Source organism: Dendroctonus ponderosae, unplaced genomic scaffold (assembly GCF_020466585.1).
Source record: "Dendroctonus ponderosae isolate FM_Combo_2020 unplaced genomic scaffold, Dpon_F_20191213v2 Dpon_F_20191213_8, whole genome shotgun sequence".
Taxonomy (NCBI): domain Eukaryota; kingdom Metazoa; phylum Arthropoda; class Insecta; order Coleoptera; family Curculionidae; genus Dendroctonus; species Dendroctonus ponderosae.
Window position 1 is genome coordinate 461,992 of NW_026019016.1, and position 19,151 is coordinate 481,142.

General features: G+C 37.8%; 2 protein-coding genes across 3 annotated transcripts in view; both read right to left on the reverse strand.

The window, feature by feature from the left end:
• The window catches only part of LOC109544831, a 24,490-nt gene extending 7,361 nt beyond the window's left edge, over positions 1–17,129 (reverse strand). The window contains exon 1 of one of the 2 annotated variants that reach the window (XM_019915191.2): positions 16,815–17,129. In XM_019915191.2, the coding sequence (XP_019770750.1) occupies positions 16,815–16,823 (9 nt within the window). In that variant the 5' untranslated portion in view covers positions 16,824–17,129. The remainder of the gene's footprint in view (positions 1–16,814) is intronic. The other variant, XM_019915192.2, reaches the window with a different exon arrangement.
• LOC109544829 (coiled-coil domain-containing protein 113) lies at positions 1,338–3,089 on the reverse strand. Its single transcript, XM_019915190.2, has 2 exons — positions 2,815–3,089; positions 1,338–2,764 (listed from the first exon to the last, which is right to left on the reverse strand). The coding sequence occupies exons 1-2, from the start codon at positions 2,980–2,982 to the stop codon at positions 1,391–1,393; spliced, it is 1,542 nt and encodes a 513-aa protein (XP_019770749.1). The 5' UTR covers positions 2,983–3,089; the 3' UTR covers positions 1,338–1,390.
• Positions 17,130–19,151: the final 2,022 nt, after the last annotated feature.

Consider the following 19,151-nt stretch of genomic DNA (forward strand, 5'->3'; position numbering starts at 1 on the left):
ATGACCCCCCCTAGATCCGCCCTTGTAGTCAAGCTTATTTAATCAATTAATTTCAAAAATGTGTATTTAGCTTGACTTTCAGCAACTCGGCCCCCAATGCATAATATATGGGAATTTCTTGAATTTATGGTAGACGCAGGGAAACAAATATCAATGCGAAGAGATAATATGGACGTCCGTAGCCGATGTTGCGTGTTTATGTCAACAAAACGGACATAATAATAAATGAAATGCCCAAGACCTGCATGATCTTCCTGGCCGCTGATTGACAGGCAAAGCCGAAGCGATTTTTGCATTTTGCATACGAATTGCGCCGTATTTGTGTTGTGTTTTCAGCGAAATCGTCATTTTGCTGCAGAGAATTTGCGTATTTATGCCAACTGCCATAAATCCTTTCTGGGGCCTTTTTACAAAAAAATCCTGCCTTTCTCAAGGCTGAAAAAATCCGCACATTTGTGGATTTCTTTGCGATTGTGGCTTCGGTTGCAGGAAACATCCGGTAAAAATTTCAAAGCTTTGGAAGTTTTCCGATTTCAGTTCTTGTTCTTACCGGATATTCGATATTTGCAAAGTTAAGGCTTGCGAGGTTTTCAGAAATCGGCGTTTTTTTAAATGTTAGTTAAATTATAACTTCGACTCCAAATTGCCTCGACTTGCCAAATGCGAAAGTGAATATTCTTGTCACATATTTATTTTTTGCAAAATTCAGGTTTAGAAGCCTCTAAAAAATTCACAGTCCCATCGATTTCACTGAAAATCGCACTAATTGAAGCTTTGGTTCCTACCTATAGTTTGAAAATATAAAAACGAATCGAGATCCGTTTGGAGTTTTGCAGCTGCACGAATTTGTCGGCAATTCTTATTTTGCAAACTTCAACTTTAGCAACTTTTTAGTCACTTCTTTTCAGTCTTTAACTAAGAAAATCTTACAAGTCGCTTGCTGCACAATTTTCAAAGTTATAATTTTTTGAGGGAAGTGAACGTTCTTGTCGCAACTGTAATTTGATGAACTTGCCTTCTTAAAAAATTTTAAACCTTAAAAATTATCCCGCCTAATGGAGATTTCAGTGAAATTAGTGCAAATCGTAGTATTAGAGATTATATACATGCAGTAAAGGTTGCATGTCCTTTGGAGTTTACTTTTTTTAAGCGTAAATTTTCAAGTTGTGCCAAGTTCCAAAAAATCATCAATTTAGTAGATTTTAGAAAAATTCGGCCAAATCCACCTTCAGAGCTTTGATGAAACTGTAAAAATCCTACACACTGTCAGAAAATGTCCTCATTGCAACCCGAAAATAAAAATCTGCTACCCGACAAAGGAGTCACATTTTTGGTCATTGCTTGTATAATAATGTAATAAATTTCCAATCCAATACAGTAAAACAGTCCTTTAAAGTAAAACATCTTCAGAATTAGATTCACTTATCGATTGCACATCGTCGAACCAAGTGGGATCAACAGCAGTTCTTCCGGTCAGATTTTTCATTTCCCTTAGACACGTGTTCAAAGCAATGTCCTGAATTTTACGTCTCCGGATCCAGATTTTGATGTTCTTTTTCAGCTCGTGCAGTTTTCCCTTCAAGCGCACATATTCCATCACATCAGGAACAGTGTACTGATTCTTCAGTTTCTTGCAGTTTTCAAATTTCTCAATTTCCGCTTGCAGTTCCAGTTCGGCGGCACTGCACTCTTTGTCGGTGGCTTCAATCTGGCAGTTTTTCTCATCGATTTCGGCTTTCAAGTTGTTGCAGTCCTCCTGCTGCTTTTGCAGGTACTTCTTGTGCGTGCTGAGAATCAAATTGGCGCCGCCGTTCATTTTCTTCAGTTCCACCAGATGAATGTTCTTCTGCTCGATTCGTTCAATGAAGTGCTTGTTTTCAATCTCCAGCTGGTCAAAGTCGACTGCATGCACATTCTCGCCGAGCTCCTGCCGCTGGATCAGCTGCTGAGACACTTTCTTGTACTGCACCTTCAAGGTGGCGATCCTGAGCCGCAGCTTCTCGATTTGCAGCTGAGCGCTCTTGAGCCACTCCTCCATGTACCTGATGAACTTCTCAGCAGGAATGCGCTGGGTTAACTTGTCGACTCCTTGCGTGACCACGCTGTACTCGAAAATTTCACTGGCCTCCTTAAATTCGGCTTCTCTAATGCTGAATTCTTCCAGCTCGGCTTTCAGGTTTCTTTTGGTGATGTGACACCTTTTGAGGAATGTCTCCAGACTCGCCTGGCTTTCTTCCATCGCCCTCATCACCATTTCAGTCTTCTGCGCCAGATTGATCTTTGGACCTTTGCCTTCAGCTATGGAAGTTATGCTGGTGTACGAATCTAATTTGTAACGCTTATCGAAGTAGCTGGAGCGTCGCTCTCCACTTGTACTAGTTGACATGTACGAACCGCCGGTTCTGCCTAGCACAAAATTCATCATCTCCTCAAAGCCCTCTAGCAGTGACGGATCATTCTCCCTCAAAAACGACTGGAACAGATTGTTTTCCAGGTACAAGTGCCGGTTTTCAGTCTCCACCTCCTGCACCAGGTCGATCACTTGCTGATCGGTTAACTCGTTTAACGGGTGAGCGTCGAAGTCGTCGTCTTCATCACCCAGATATACGTCTGCACTTTCTGGCTCACCAGGAAGAGACTTGATGTCTAAATCTGGTTCCTCTTCCTCCTGGTGGCTGGAAGATGCTTCACCATTTGCATCATTTGACTCAGAAATGTCCGGATCTGCATCGGGATTTTCGAAAACTTCGGGCACCTCTCTTATCTGAAAAATTTTCGCTGGAAATTTTTCTTTTTTTTACGCCATAGACCCACCTCATCTGCTTCATTGTGGTCTTCAGCAACCACGTTCTCAGCTGCATTGTCTTCAACCGCTACTTCTTCCACTTGTAACTCATTTCGTTCGCTTTCAACAGCGTCTCCAAGTTGATCAGCTATTTCTTCCGTTCCCTCATTCGCTGTCGCTATATCTTCACTCGACATATCGCACGATTTTTTCACGCAATTAAAACTGAATAAAGCCCGATTGATGGATACATTTGATTCTGACACTTTTCATTAGCTATGCAGGTTGTTTGATCGATAGTTATTTGATTACATAGCCTTAAAGCGGGTGTGTTGAACTAAGGGCTAAATCCATGCAACATGCAGACAAATTAATGTCGTGGATTTCAGATTATTCTTCGCCCAATTCGACTACATGGGCGCGTGGCTCTGCTGCTGTTTTTGCAACATTCCCGATCAGTGAAGCTGGGCAAAACTAGTTATAATTCGAGTTTGGAGTGATTGATTAGCACACAAAGACAAATGGCCTGAATTGTTGCCAGCAGTTTTTCAGCATTCAGCCGATACGATAAGATGAAAAACACGAGCGCTTTAATGGTACCAAAGAAACAAATTAGATTCGAATTACAAAACTCGTTAAGGAAGTGACTCTATTGCGAATCAGAAGTTCCAGGTTATTAGATTTTGAAGCAACACCTCTAGAGCAATAATTGTGAGCTCAAATAGCATTAAAAGATTGGCATCGCTATTTACACTCAGTCGAGTAGCTCGCGCTCAAATTGCCTCTTCGTTATGGCTCATGTGATTTCGTTCTGATCTTTACAATAACTTGATTCTAGATTCGAAAAAGTAGTGGTTGATCTAGCCAAGTTCCTATTTTAAGTTGGATTCCTTTTGCCCACCTTGAGGTTTTAGGTCCAAAAAGGTCTAATTTGAAAACTGCTGCGTTTCAAACTCGTTTGAAATCTGCCGCATAAAATGTAAAAATCGCGCTTAATTTCCATCTTATTCAGTTAGCCAGTGGCCTGGGAAGTGCCGACCTCAAGATATTCTTCCGCGTTGTCTCGCAAAACTTGCCTTTATTGTCTAACTGTTATACTTTAACAATGTCAGTCTATTCATTTCACGTTACGATTGCATTTATAATGGGCAGGTGATTATTGTTTCCGTTATTCCGTAAACACTACACGAGCGCAATTTAATCAGTCATTGGGCATCGATCGAATTCAACTTCCTTAATATGAGAGCGAATTCAATTAACTGCGTCTAACAGTTTAGATGTTTTTTTATTCCTGGACTGCAATGTTTCATGCAACTATTTAAGCAAATCTTTCATAGAGAGTCTCCGGAAGTGAAAAAAATGGATATGTTGAGGCACCGTTAAATCATAAAGTAACTCAACTATAATAGACATTGAACTGAAATTGGCAGCTTCAGCTTGCAATATCGAGTATTATCCAAGCGACTGAAGCCAGCTGTACTCGCCATTTCTAACTTATTCAAAATAGATATGTCGATACGATCGATCAGATAGCCACTATGCATTTTACTGATGATCAGTGATGCGTTTTATTCTCCGAATACAAATGTATTTAATTTCAACGTTGTCGGATGCGGGTTTTAGATGGGCTTTTACTACCGACTTCCAGCCGATAATCAATTCACTCACTTGCCCTAATTGCTGCCGAATAACTTACCTTTTCATCATTTATTATGCCTGCATAGTTTGGTAACTGTATTTGAAGCCAAACACCTATTGAGTTTGTAAATTGGTTTTATCATCAAGTTGAAGATAACTTTCACAGATTATACATATCGACTAAATCTGCATGCGGAATTTCACTAAGATGCACAAAAATCGTGACAGCGCGGTTACTAAAACTTTACTAAAGCTAAAGTAATTATGCAAAAGAGCAATTTCTCACAAGCGCAGCTAGTTAAAAAAATCGTAATTCTTTGCAAACCAAACAATCTGAAATGTTCAGCGCTGGAATAAAAGAAGCAAGTCTTCAATTGCGATTAATTTTATTAAGATGCACACAAATTGGGATTTTTGATAAGATGCTGGACCAAAACTTTCCAAAACAGCAATTTCTAACAAGTGGCGCTATTAAAAAACCATCGCAATTCCAGTTTCAAGGCTGCAAACAACCTGAAACTTTCTCACCCTGTACCTAATGAATAAATCTACAACTGTGAGGGATTTTTCTAAGATGCTCTGATTTTTGAGAAACTGATGAACCCAAAGTATGCAGAAGAACAGTTTCATCAAGCACCGCTACTTAAAAAAAATCATAATTCTTCTTTTGGAAACTTTAGACGATCTGATCGGCTTTCGCACGCTGTATACAATCATGAACCTAAAGACTGCCAAACAGAACGTTCCAATAAGCGCGGCTACTTAAAAAAATCATACTTTGAGTCCGAAAAGTCTGCTGAAAAGATGCTGAAATTTTCACGCAATGTAAATACCACACAAGTATGTAACTGTGCCTAATTTCACTGAAATAAAGAAAAGTTCTGATTTTTGGGAAACTGATAATCCCGACGTATGCAAAAAAATGATGCCAAACAGCGCGGCTGCTTAAAAAAAATATAATTCTGGTTCGAATGCTCGAAACAAGCGGAAACTTTTACGCCTTATTTATAACGAACCAGTTAACAAGCGCTCTAAATTTCACTAACATACAAAACATTTCTGATTTTTGGGAAGCTGATGAACTCAAAGTATGGAAAAGAGCAATTTTAAACAAGGGCGGCTCCTTAAAAAATTATAACTCCAGTTGTAAAACTACAAACGATCTGAAACTTTCACACACTGTTCAAAATCAACAGGTCTAGAACAGTGCCTAATTTCATAAAGATATGCAAAAATTCCGATTTTGTGCAATCTGTTCAAAATTTCCAAATTGAGTATAAGTAGAAATAATCGCTGTATAAACCTTTGCTGAGTAAAACTTACAGTAAAATTTCGGTTTCTTTGCTTCAAAATACGTGAAATTTGAAGTATAAGAGACCGAACTAAGAACGATCAATATTTGAAAAGTAATTTAATATAAGCAATTATAATTAAAATTCCGCTGCTGAACGGAATTTGTCAAATGATAATTCCGGCTACGGTCGAAAACAAACTGACGTTTTTGTCACCATCATTACCTTCCGAAGAATTTCGACCGTCATCTTTAACGGAAAATGACGAATAAACAAAAACGCCACTAAATAACATACCAAAACAAAAAAGGCAATGAGAATGCCTGCCAAAAAGTGGCCTCTTCGGACCTTTTAAAATTCTCTTGTGCGTGATGTTGGACAAGTTTTTAAAGCGAACCCATTGCAGTTGCTGAAGAAGAATTAATATATGTGAAGATCCATGTACGAGATATATTTATTATGAAATAAGTGGTATTTTACAAACTGCTGCTGCTACTAGACCGACGGTGTAAGCTCTGTGTGGCCCTGATTAACCAAATTAAGCCACTCAATTTTATCGAATATAATAATGTCGGTTATCTGTTAGATCATCGTCTAAGTAATATATCAGACACCCAAGCCAACCGAAAAAAATTTAATCTTCAAAATCTCTTGCAGGACAACCGTTCGACCATGAGAAAACAAAAGGTATGGCATGGTAGTTGGCTTGGTAGCAAACTACGATGAAGAATCAGGTAATATTTATCCATACAGACAATAGATATATCTTTTTTCAGAAGAAACAATGATAACGCATAATCACGATCTATTGTCGCGCCTCCAATCGTTTTTATCTTTCGCGCACCGTCTTTGTATGTCTATACTGGTTGCGCCTTATCTGGATGATGCATGATGTGATAAAATTTACAATTAAACCGATAACTAATGGATTTTATATATTTTTTTTACTTTAATTTTTCATTCCAAAGTATAAGTAAAGGATTTTGGACCGAATTATCAAGAAAGTTTCTTTTTCCTTGCACTTGGTTGAAAGTAGGAGATTTTCTGTTCGAAAATTTACGTTTTATTGCAGTGCTGGTAGCTTCATTTCGAAAGAGCTTTAGAAAAATGTTCGGCCACTTTAGTCAATTTTGAGCTAAACTTCGTCGTTTCGCTAAAAAAGAACAACCGAAATTCGAAATGTTTGCGGCTTTCATGGCTGTGTTAAGCGCTCACTAAAAGAAACTAGGCTCGAAATATCCTAAATTTTCTTTTTACTTGATCTTGGATGAAAGTAGAAGTTTTTAGCTTTATGAACCGAAAAAGATCAACTTGGAATGCATTTAAAAAAAATTATTTGGGAAATTTACTTAGATTCTTTGACTGATGATTTTTCAGTAATTTTGGGTGAAACTTTGTGGGTTTGCGTTCACACGGTTTGTTAGTCTCTAAATAAATTCGTTTTCACAATAGACAGTTAAACGCATTCTTAGTATTTAGTGATGAATTTTTGTGGGCATTCTCAGCTGAGCATTTTTTCGATTTTAGCACAAAATTACACCTTTTGGCAATAACAGAAAAGCTTCTGGGGAATTTGAGGGTGGCTGTATAAATTCCGGAATAACAGCAATTTTAGGAAATTTTGAGCAAAACTTTGTCGTTTTGCGAAAAATAAAAGGCGAAATGCGAAATCTTTGTGACTCTGTTAGGCGTTCATCAGAAGGAACTTGGCTCGAAAGGTCCTGAATTTTTATTGTCCTTGCACTTGGGTGAGAGATTGACAATTTTCTTAGATATTTGGTTCGAAAACTGCATTTTTTGCTTTAAAACACTGTGCTTCGGAAGCTTCGATTTTTCTTTCGAAGCGTATTTTGATGGTGAAAATCTGCCTTAATAAACCAAAAAAGATTAACTTTAAATGCAGTTAAAACTAGATATATTTGGGCAATAAATTCTTTGACTCCAAATTTTGTAAGCTTGATTTTAAAGCCAGTTTGGACAATTTCTCAGTAATTTTACGTGAAACTCGGTTTGCGTTTCCACGGTGTGTTAGTTTCTTAATAAATTCGTTTTGAAAGCAAGGCAACAAACGAAAAATTAGTCTTTATCGATGAATAACTCGAAATATCCTGAAATTTTATTTCCCTTGCACTTCGGTGAAATATGGAAATTTTCTTTAATTTTTTTTGCTTTAAAACGCTTTACTTCGGAAAATTTGACGAAAGAAACTTGGTTCTTCTTGCAATGTATTTCAAATTAATGTTAGGCAAGTTTCATGGATTTTGGATTTGGCAAATTCGTCCTTTGACTATTAAACACTTTGTTTTCATGAATTGTGAAGGTTTGAAAATTGCGTTTTGGAGTAGTTTCAGCTGAAAATGCTGGAATCATGATTTCGAAGAAGTTCCGAACAATTTTTCAATAATTTCCGTCATTTTCTAAACGATTTGAAAGTTTCTAAATAAATTAATTTGCAAAAATTAATAGTTGAAAATTAAATTTACCATGCATTTGGGTGGAGCTTCGCTGGAAAGTTGCGTTTTTTGACTTGAAACACTTTGCTCGCAAGTTGCTCTTAAGCATAGTTCGATGGAGGAACTTTGGCTCTCTAAATCTGCTAGACTGTATTTCAAACGCACCTTGAGGAAGAAAACGCCCAATTTATTTTTGACCCTTTCTTCGGACACTTTTTTATGGCTAAAGCTTCGTTTTGAGGAACTTTGGAAAATATTTCCAGAATTTTACGTAACTTTGAGGACAACTGGGAAAAGTTGCATTGCCGCTTTAAAGGGCTTCCAAAATCGATCCCGTTCACTCCCATTCTGAAAGAATCAGGTTCCGAACGCGTATTCCAATCAAGGGCGGTAAATATGGAACAGGTAAGACCCAATTTACCATCGCCCATTCCATGTAAATTGACACCGAAACCTCCAAGCTGAATACAATGGGGTGTAGCATATCAATGATCTGTTAAAACTTCACTTATGCCCGCGTTTCTTATTGTATGATGATTTGCTACCTTGGTCTCTTCGAGGCAAGCGCCGTATGCTGTCATAAGTTAAATTTTATGGTGTATTTCGCTGGTCGGGCGACATTCTTGGAACCTTGTGGGTGATACCTACCTGTTGTATGGCTTGCGTGGCTCTATTGTGGATCATATCTCGACTTATTCTCCGCAGGTTACAACAGACCATTTTTTTATTGGAGTATCAAATAAACCGTATTTCAAACACATCTAAAGTTTGCCAGTTTTTCAACCCTTCCAGATACGTGGAGCTCAAAAACACACAAGGTTTAGGATCAGCGTCATTCAGAACTGATGGAGGAAGTGAGAACGGTTTTTGACTAGAAGACATTTGAATATTTTGGATAATGTCTAATCGCTCTTTTGTGGTAGATCAACCGAAAAGACAATAACACGCTGCATCTAAGAAACTAACCAATCAAATTTAGTATTTAAAAACACATTTCAAAAATAAGTTCATAAAGCCAAGTCAAGTCAAAATCAAGCACGAAGGGAGTGGGCTTTGGCGGACTCAAATTACCCGAAATCTGGCCAATTGTATATAAAAATCGCCGGCCCCTCATTAAGATAGCGGTCAGAAGATGAAGAACGAAACCTATTATTTTAGTAAACTTGGCCGCAACTAGAAGATGGCCTTGAGCTGCCAGCCGACGAAGATGTCTTCATCAACATCATCATCGTGAGGCCGTGGTAAAATCAAGCCAATGAAGAGCGCTTCTTCGATATGCGGCGGCTGGACATTGCTGGTTCACTCTTCAGTTTTAACGCCGCATCACTTTTTAATTGACCCGTTGTTCGCTGCGGATTTTTCGTCAATTTGCGATTGTTTGGTTGTTCGCAAAAGTTTACCAGTTGCAGTGCAGAATTTGAAGCGACCGACTAGAAAACGCGATTAATAATAATAATGGCGAAATAATTGAAAGGATACAAATGCGCCGCACCGGCGGCGTTCTTGGGGCCTTTTATTTGCAAACTTAAATTGATAAATGGCAGGAACTGCATGTTTTTCTTTTAATTCATTGTTGATGGAATTGGACATAATGAGGGCGCTTCGGTGTGTTAAAGAATAAAACAGGATTTGTCAGCTTTGGATTGTAGTGATGTGTGAGACTGGTCATGATCTTGCAGCCTTAGATAGTTTTTTTTCAGGCTGACTTTTGCTTAGCCGAGACCAATGCGCAACAAATAACAAACAAACCAACAATCAAACTTTGAACTAAAGTGCATAGCAAAAAAATCTCGAGTGTTCATCACAGATTACTTTGAATGAAACCGATAGCATTTGCATTTGAATAGAGTTTCGAGTGTAAAATTGTCCCCCCGTCGAGTGTTCCGACCACTTAGAACCGTTTAAGAACGGTCTTTTTCGAAAATAACCGCCGTTTTACATGTAAATTTACATTAAATAATCGGCCATCGCACGCTATCGGCCCATAAATTTGCCCTCCACTTTGTAAAAACTCGACGTTTCTAAACGAAGACATTCCTTTTAATGTCATCAGGCAGAATGGACACTTATGTTTTATTTATCTACAGCGAACATAAACTACTAATAGCCCGTTTATTATCCACCATTCTTGGATAATTATTTTCTATTTTCGGTTCACGATTTTTAACTCGTAAATATTGTTTTCACTTGCCGATAATTCGAATGTTTATGCCGGCTTTTCAGACATTTATATTCGTTTTTTAGGCAAATTTCCCGGGTTTTATCAGGCCGGTTGCTGACGATGGCTGGTAGCTGATATTTTATGGCTTTGACCGGTAGATTCATCAGGATGCCTCGGCCACTACAGTAATGATGACATAAAACAGTGATATAATTTATGGCTGGATTTAAATGGGTGTTATAAAATAGGAGCATGCATACATTAAACTGTAAATTAACCAGCTATCGACCAGGCCTAATGACTTTCCGTTGAACTAGAAAGGTACGCAATAAGTTGTATTTCACCTGTCGTTAAATCTCTTCTCCATTGGGTTTAAAGCAACCGTTTACTTTAGTTATTTGCACCACAACTTTTCATTCCACAGTCCCAAAGCCAAGCATTTAACGGCACAACTTATACTAAATTACTAAATTATTTGCAACTGAAGAAAACTCAATAATGCAAGAAGCAAAAACCCATTGAATCTGAAACATTTTAAGCCGTCAAGGTATCAAGCTGGAACACAACAATCGCAGTTCATTGTGCATCGCTCATCAAATTAAAAGTGTGCGAGTGAGACAACCGATCAGCCCAACTGATTGAAATTAACGTACGATCGCCCGTATCTGAAACGCGCCTGAAGAAGTTACCCATGCGTGGCAGCGAAACGTCGGGACCAAATTTATATTGGCGCCGTCCTAATATCCCCAAAAACACAGATTGTATGTGTCCAACCTGGAGGATTTATTGTCCCATTTAAAGCAGTAGGACAAACTAAGCCAATTAAGAAACTATTGCCAAAGTATTAATTTTTATCGCCTCTAGTGCCACACCAAAGACGGGCCGTTTTGATGTTTTAATTTGTCCCTCAAATTTACGATGAGTCTAAATATACGGCTCGTTATCTGATTAAGTTATTTTCTATATCCCTGTCTGTATTTTACATAATTAAGGTACGGTCTGCGGTTGAAGAGACGTCTCATAAATTCGGTGAAAATTTAGTGTTGGTCGAATCCCGGTTTTATGGCTAAATTTGTAGTCGAAGGCTACACCTTTGTTTCAGACGTGGGACATCGTTCTGGTCCCATAAATGTTTTTTTGCCTGTGATTTAAAGCCATTAAACGTACGAAAAAAATTGTTTTAGTGCGTGCTTCTATATACATAAAAAGCCATCTTAATTCAATTGTTCAATGCAAATAAATCTGTAAAAAACTTCTCCTGTCTAGAGACATTTAGGCCTCAATCTCAACAAAACTAATCTTTAAATGCTGACATTAATGTTTTCTCGGATATAGAATGTTTAGCGCGTCAACAAAATAACGTGAGAACTTCTTCACGCCTATCCATTGCCCGAATATCTAGTATAATTCATCGAATTCGGTTTTATGGTAACTAAGAAAACACTATAGGAAACTGCCTTACGAACGGGCTGTTTTAATGTAAAATTTCCTTAATCGGCCATATTAACATAGCGAGATTACACGGTTTTAAACTGATGTTTGAGTGCGGTTTTATGGCTGATTTTATGTGACTTTGGCTACTGGAAATTCATGTTTTTTGAATAATCTGTGAGTCCCCCGATTCACCCAGTCAAAACTCAAAGTTTACAGTTTAGGTACATCAAATTGCAACATACAAAACCATTAGAATTCGTCCATAAAAATGTTATTAAAAGAACCCAGACCAGACGTAACTGGAACCTTTGCAACACAAAAACCTAAATCCCATCAAATTGAGAATTCAAGTGTAAAACCGGTGGCGGCAGCTCGTCTAAGCAACAAGATCAATTTTCGATTATCCTTCGACTTGCTTAAGCAGCGAACTAGTCCCAAGTCCAAAAAATGTCCACTTTATAAAGAATTTCCAATTTTTTGCCGCTTTAAATACCTTAAAGCTTTCCACTCCAAGCAATTTACCTGCCTTCTAAAGAGACAAAGCTATTTTAAATAACTTACTTGCTCAGTGCTCTCGAAAGCTTCCAAATAAATTTAACCGTGCCATTCGGCCAGTCATCGTGAAATTAGTTTTTCATAAGAAATTCTCACTTTATTTCGAGGCACAAATGAAGCAATCAATGGTGGACTTATGCACACTTTTTGAGTATCATTCTGGTTTATGTGGAACTAATTTTGTAGTTTTAGTAGCTTTCATTTTTTGCCATTCAAGCTTGTAGAGGAAACTTCAAGCATCATTCAATTATAGAAAGTGTAATAATGTAAAAAGTTTCCATCCTGTAGCTTAATAGTGAGCGTTTGAAGACTTTGTATATGAAAATAATTAATAAGACAGATGATCAAGGACAAAAACATGTTTCTTGCTAAATTGTGCTACAATTTCAAGGTAAAACTTAATAAATATTGTTGTTCAAACCTTCGGTTCCAAATTTCATGTTTTCCACTTTTAACGGTTCAGCTTTCTTATCATATTTAAGGGCTCCGAGAACAGATTTAATACTTTTTTGTAAGACCAAGATCACTTGCAATTAATTCTTTAGTTCCTCGAATTTAGTTAGCCTCTTCTTTCACTATCCAATCGCCTGTTTTTGCATATTTCTTCCGTTTTTTTAACATTTTTCCTCTTCTGAATGTGACAATTCAAAATTGTCATTTTTAGCTGAACCAAACTCGCTCCTTTAACCAAAAACAACTTCCGTGCATTCCACAACCGAATTAACATTGTTGGCGTTTGTTCACACACACCTTTTTGTAAGTAGCCCGCTCTATCAGCTTAAAGATCTCATTTAATCCTGCGGAACAATGTGGTGTAAATATTACTAAGTACTTGAACCACGTACAAGAAACATCATCAATTCTATCCAAGCTGATGACTTTATAAAAATCATTTAAGCGAGCTGATTTAGTTGGTTTGAAACCAAAGATATGTCGGTTTCCTGGCACCATGGTGAAAATTTGTAATTTAAATGGCCTTTGTTTCACCGGGACGTTGATATATTCATTACTAAGTTTCTATAAATTGGCTTGCTATTAATTATACGGGCAAAATGTATACGATTTGTTTCTACCATTTGAAATTTAGATTTCTTGCCAGTCAGGGTTTATGCCTTTAGATTATCTCGTTACATTACAACGATACTAATTGTATGAATTTCATTACTAATTTGAAAATTTGCCCTGTAATGCTACTTTTGTTTGGAAGTTTTCTGGCATAAATTTTCAAAAATCCTGCAAACTTGGCCAAGGAAAACGTAACATCAGGTGGCTGTACAAAAGCCGAATAATTACATCAATCTGCCAATCAAGTAAATATTAAATGATTACATAGACTCGTATCGATAAATCAAACATGTCGATAGATAATAAATAAAATTAATTATCCTACGAGTTCCGTTCCCGACTGAAAAATGTTACTGATTCATTGCTAATTTAAACATCAAACACACCGTATTGAGCAGATGGAGCGGGGAAAAAATCCACTATTGTAACGAAAGGAATTTGAAATTGATTTCTTCGAGTGTTATCAATCAAGGGCGCTTAATTAGAAATACAATACTGCCGAAATATGCTCGGTTGGACGTGGAAGATTGAACGAACCCGATCGGAATTAACTGAGCTTTTAACGCAGCATTTTCCGGCTACCAGTCAGTATGAGTGTCCAAAAACACCCAAAATGCAGCAGCTACGCTTAATTACGCCTGCTATTAACTCATGCCCAAATGTGGCATAGAATACGATTTTTTCTGGGCTACTTTGGCATTTTTCAAAGACGCATAAACGGACATTAATTATATCGAAGACCAAGACATCGTGGTATTTCCTTATTCTCTTAGATAATTGGTAAGATTATTACAGGCACATTACCTTATTTAATGCGATATAAACCTCGGCAGGATCTATTGTGCCGTCGCTGAAGTTGCATAACAGATATTTAAGAACTAGCGGTGAAATTTGCATACAAAAAGACGACCCCGAATAAGGCAGATTAATAAAGTGTTTTGCATGTGGAAATCGAAAAATCCCTTTAATAAGGCAATCGGGCCTTGTTCTTCTACGCAGTATTTTTTTATTTTCTTACAAAGTTTCCTCGGATTTAATTAGCGATCAGGCAAACTTTTGATCAATTTATTGTGTGTGAATGCATATTTTCCCTTGTTTCGCCCTTCGTCCCTATATAAATAGGCGAAACGTTGATAATGGTTCTAATGCGGAAAACCATGCAACAACTAAAGGATCAAAAGCGTTTTATTGCAATTTTTACTGTCCATCACTACTGTTTTGTAACGTTTGTTAATAAATTACCTCAAGCCCAAAAAATTCATCCAATTGGGGCCTTATAGTGTTTTCAGCTAACAAATTCAACAGATAGCAAGTAAATTAGGGAAATAAACGGACGATTAAACAGAAAATAAATCACATTCAAGAACTGCTTCTCGTTGACTGATCCATTAATTTCAAAATTAAGTACATGTGCTACTTAAAAACATATTTGTGAGACAATGGAAGTCTGAGTAACCCATTTTTTTCCACGGAAAATCAATGAATGTTGTTTAAAAAGAGCATTAAAGATCAATAAGGCTAATTGACACGCACATTCCGCGTCTGCTTGATTTATGTATTCGATTACAGTTGAGCGGTTTATTGAGAAAACAGTTTCGTCCAGAAAATCGCAAATAAACGAAAAAGACAATAAAAAATCTAGTGTGAAAAGCAGTTATAACCATCGCCAGTAAACCAGGTGACCTGGTTCTAAGTGCAAGAAAAAGAAAAGGTTGGCGGGTATTCCTGAGAAACACGTATTCCTATCAGAATAATAATCGCGGATAGTGTTGATAATATGACTTAAACGGCATTAAATCGCATTGAAGACGTGTTAAAAAAGACAGAAGACCGTTTTATCGATCGCTGAAATCTTCTCGGGCTTTCTTCGTTTGACGATTTTATTCAAAGCCAGGTATTTGGGCCAGACAATTAAATATTGACTATTTAATCGGCATTAAAACGCATTAAATCATATTAAGTAAACCCACAGGATTGATGAAGATTAGACTAACGGTACCGGCCATAAATTCCAAACCCATATTTATAATGACAAGCAATAGAATAGTTAGGAAAGAAGATGTACCGAGGAAGAAGAGCACCACCTTCCCACGCATAATTTCAAAAGTAATATTTATTCGTATCTTCATATGCAGCTGAAGAGTAATTACACACAAGTCTACCTATGTACGTATTTGTATATGTACGAGCATGATGTTCTTTTAATTGTACACTGTGGCCGCTACAGGTAGACGCCATTCAGCTAATGCACTTATTTTATTTACGTACTTAAGCTGCTTAAGTTCGGATCGCTATTAATTACACGACTATTTTCCTGCTGAAAGCTTGTCCGAACGTTTTGGTCATCGCGTTCTACTGGCCAAATGGTACTTTAGTAGCCACCATGTGAAAATTTCATTCAATAAGTGTTTTGATAACAGTTAAGGCATTTCGATGAGTCTTTTAAATAAACTTTCTTAGACTCTTAGACATTCTAGAATAAAATAGTATCCGTATCATTTTTCTTATTAATGGGAAAACCTGAAGCTTTCAACTTGAAACTGGTGAGTTTCTCGGGCTTTTATGCCGTCGTAATAATTTCCTCCTGACGTTTCGCATGCACGAGTGGCTTGCATCTTCAGAGTGGTGYTGCKYWRMGCAGMACCACTCTGAAGATGCAAGCCACTCGTGCATGCGAAACGTCAGGAGGAAATTATTACGACGGCCTAAAAGCCCGAGAAACTCACCAGTTTCAAGCAATGACAGCAAAAAATCCTAACGCCTTAAATAAAGCCTAGAGAATTCATTTTGGGGAACAAGAGGGGACGAAATAACAATTCAAGTAAGGCGAGTGAAAAAAAAAACTTTAAGAAACTGCCTAGAAGGCAACAAGCTCATTACAATTTGGTTTTTGGCTACTCAACACACAAATAACAAATAACCGCCAAAAGTCGGATGTTGACCAGTTGAACAGCACGTAAATTATGCAAATTTCCCCACTCTAGTGTTCTACAATAAATTCAAATAAATATTAATACATAATATAAGCGGCCCACAACATTCCCAAACACAGCCAGTAACCACTTAAGAAATAGCTAAAATGTAATTACTTGAAGAACAGTTCTTCCCAATTTCCTCATCAATAAACCATTGTTGTCGAACAAGCCTTAATCTCACAGCATCGCCACACATACCACGCATAAAAGCCTTTATCGGCACGGGGAAAAAACGATAATTTCAACATCAATGAAAGCTTATAATTATCCGCAGCCTATAACCACATTTAATAGCAAAAGCGTTTTTAATAAATTGTATAATTGACGGATCGCTTTACTTGAAGCAGGGGCGGAACCGGTCATTCAATTTACTTGAAATGCTTCTCTAGAAATGGTGATATGCAAAACCGGCCACTTAATCGCATGACTTGCACAGCAACGCATTATCAATCTTACCTCATCCATTCTAGATGAAAATCACTCAGGATTGTACTGATCCATCCATAGTTAACGAAGTAAATCACCAAAATCTATCACATTAGAACCTTCGCACCCTTAACTATCCAAACACTGTTCAGTTCCCTTTATCTTTTTTTTTAGTTGCTTCGGCACATGCTTGAAAATTTGACCGAAGAAACCAGACCAGTCGCACTTGTTGCCGGCATCCAGATGTTACGTAAAGCGTCGCGACGCCCAAAGTTGGTACCAGCGCGAACTCACCTCACCAACGTCTTCCGGCTAACTTATTCTTCATTTGTTCTTCGCGGCGGCCGGCACACCGCGTGACGTCACCAACAGGTTGCCCACTCTGGAGGTGGCCTTTCGGCCACGGCGGTCCGTCTTGACGGATGATCTTCCGTTGGCGGATTCGATAAAACATTTCCAACTTTATCGTCAAAAATCCCAAACTATTGCGGTCATGCTAATCTGCTGTTTCTTCATAAATCCCCGTATTTTTTCATTTTTCGCAACACAACCAATCAAAGACTGTGACGATGATGAAGACTGATCAACTAACGGTGGATTGCAGTAAAATACATCAAAATGCGCAAATTTATTCAATATGGTCCTTCGAGCCGGATGTTTGAATCCAACCGAACACAGCTAAGGACCATTACGACTAAACTCGGGCATTTTAAGAAAGTCAAATTTTCCAAATATACAGCGTGCAGCCAAAATATATAGCGCAAGCCAAGCGGACGTTATCCACTCTCACTTTTAATTCATCAAATCCATTCCATGAAAAACCATCAGTTTGACTTCATTTGCTTCACATGCAAATCGATCTACTCGCATAGTAGTATACAATATATTAAGTTAATTATACCTGCCGTTCCATAATTTCCCCGGCACTCTATTATAATAAATCACATATAAATAAATCTCGTGTTCCATCTAGATAACAAACGCCTTTTTCTGATTCGTGTAAACACGAACCAGAATAGGAGTTCACAGCTCGAGATCTTCATTCTTCTGCTTCTTCTTCCTGTGCTCCAAGGTCGGTTTACACCAAGTTCTCAACGGGGTCGATCCTGTGTGGTCCATCGTCGAAGGCAGAATAAGATTGCCCGTATGATAAACGATCGTGATGGCTAAACAATAGAGTTCGGTGGGATTTTTTTTGTGTACGATTCATATTTACTTAGTTTTGCGTGGAGTTGATCGTTTAATTAGTCGACGATTGAAAACAGACGCATTTTATCTTCGAAAAACTCAGAATCTGAATCTGCTCAAAACGCCTTATGGAAAGTTACTCTTGCCCGAGATCGGTTCGCATGATTTTTACTTCCGCGGATTGTAACAATGTGACATGAATCCCTCTCGCTTGATGGACAAGTAATAGAAAAAGAACGACCATTATTAGGTCACTGCCAAACAGTTTGGGAGCGAGTATAGGCACTGCTTCCTTTTATCTATATATATTCCATATTAGTGCCAGCATTTCTTGCTGCGCACGTTGAACAGTTAAACCTTCTTCTGAGCAGTTGGAAAAAGTGCTGCGCTTGAGAGCTGATTAGAAATCGAATCTTGTTCAGCAGTTTACCGCAAGTGATACCTATCAACGTAGGTAACGATAACGGTAACACGTAAAAATCGGCGATACTGCCGCCTGATTAAGCCAAAAAGCCTTATAAATTATCCGAAGCAAAATGAAAGTACCGATAATAAGCTTGTGCGGTTTAATGTTTTGGCGGCCAAGATCTTCAATAAATCGATAAGAATCGATTGAATACCTGAAAAACTCAGTGGCGAAGTGAAAAATGTCATACGAATCAAGGAACTGAGCTCGCGCAATTTCATTCCCTTTACCCAGACAGGAACAGCATTCCGCTGATGCGATTGCTAAATTAATTTGCAGAATAAATCATTCAAACGGATATAGAATGTACAATCCATTGCATGGTAAATATGAAAATTGACTCCAGCATTTAGTTGCAGTTTCCTTTTATTTGCCTGCCTCCGGTTCGAAGCCTTAACTATACGTTCCAATTATTTATAATTATCTGAATTAGCAAAAGGCGTGCAACCTGGCCGATCTTCTGATTCAGCTCTTAGAACATTGCAAGCAAACGGGAGAGAACTGGCTGTGATTTTTCTTGGCTCCTAATAGAAGATAAATTCTTTGTTTAATTGCAGTTTGAGACCCCAGTCCATTGGAGGTTATTTACTAATTTATTGAGGAAGTTATTAGGATGTTAACTGGGAGGTTGGAAGAGGTTTGAGTCAGGTTCGTTTAAAAGGCTTAAAAGGAGGATAGTTTTCTGGTCAACATGAATATTCATCGGATCAGAA

Coding starts and splice junctions, on each gene's coding strand:
- LOC109544829 (XM_019915190.2), bottom strand. CDS start 2,982: ATGTCGAGTGAAGATATAGCGACAGCGAATGAGGGAACGGAAGAAATA. Junction 2,765..2,814: donor ACCACAATGAAGCAGATGAG/GTGGGTCTATGG, acceptor AAAATTTTTCAG/ATAAGAGAGGTGCCCGAAGT.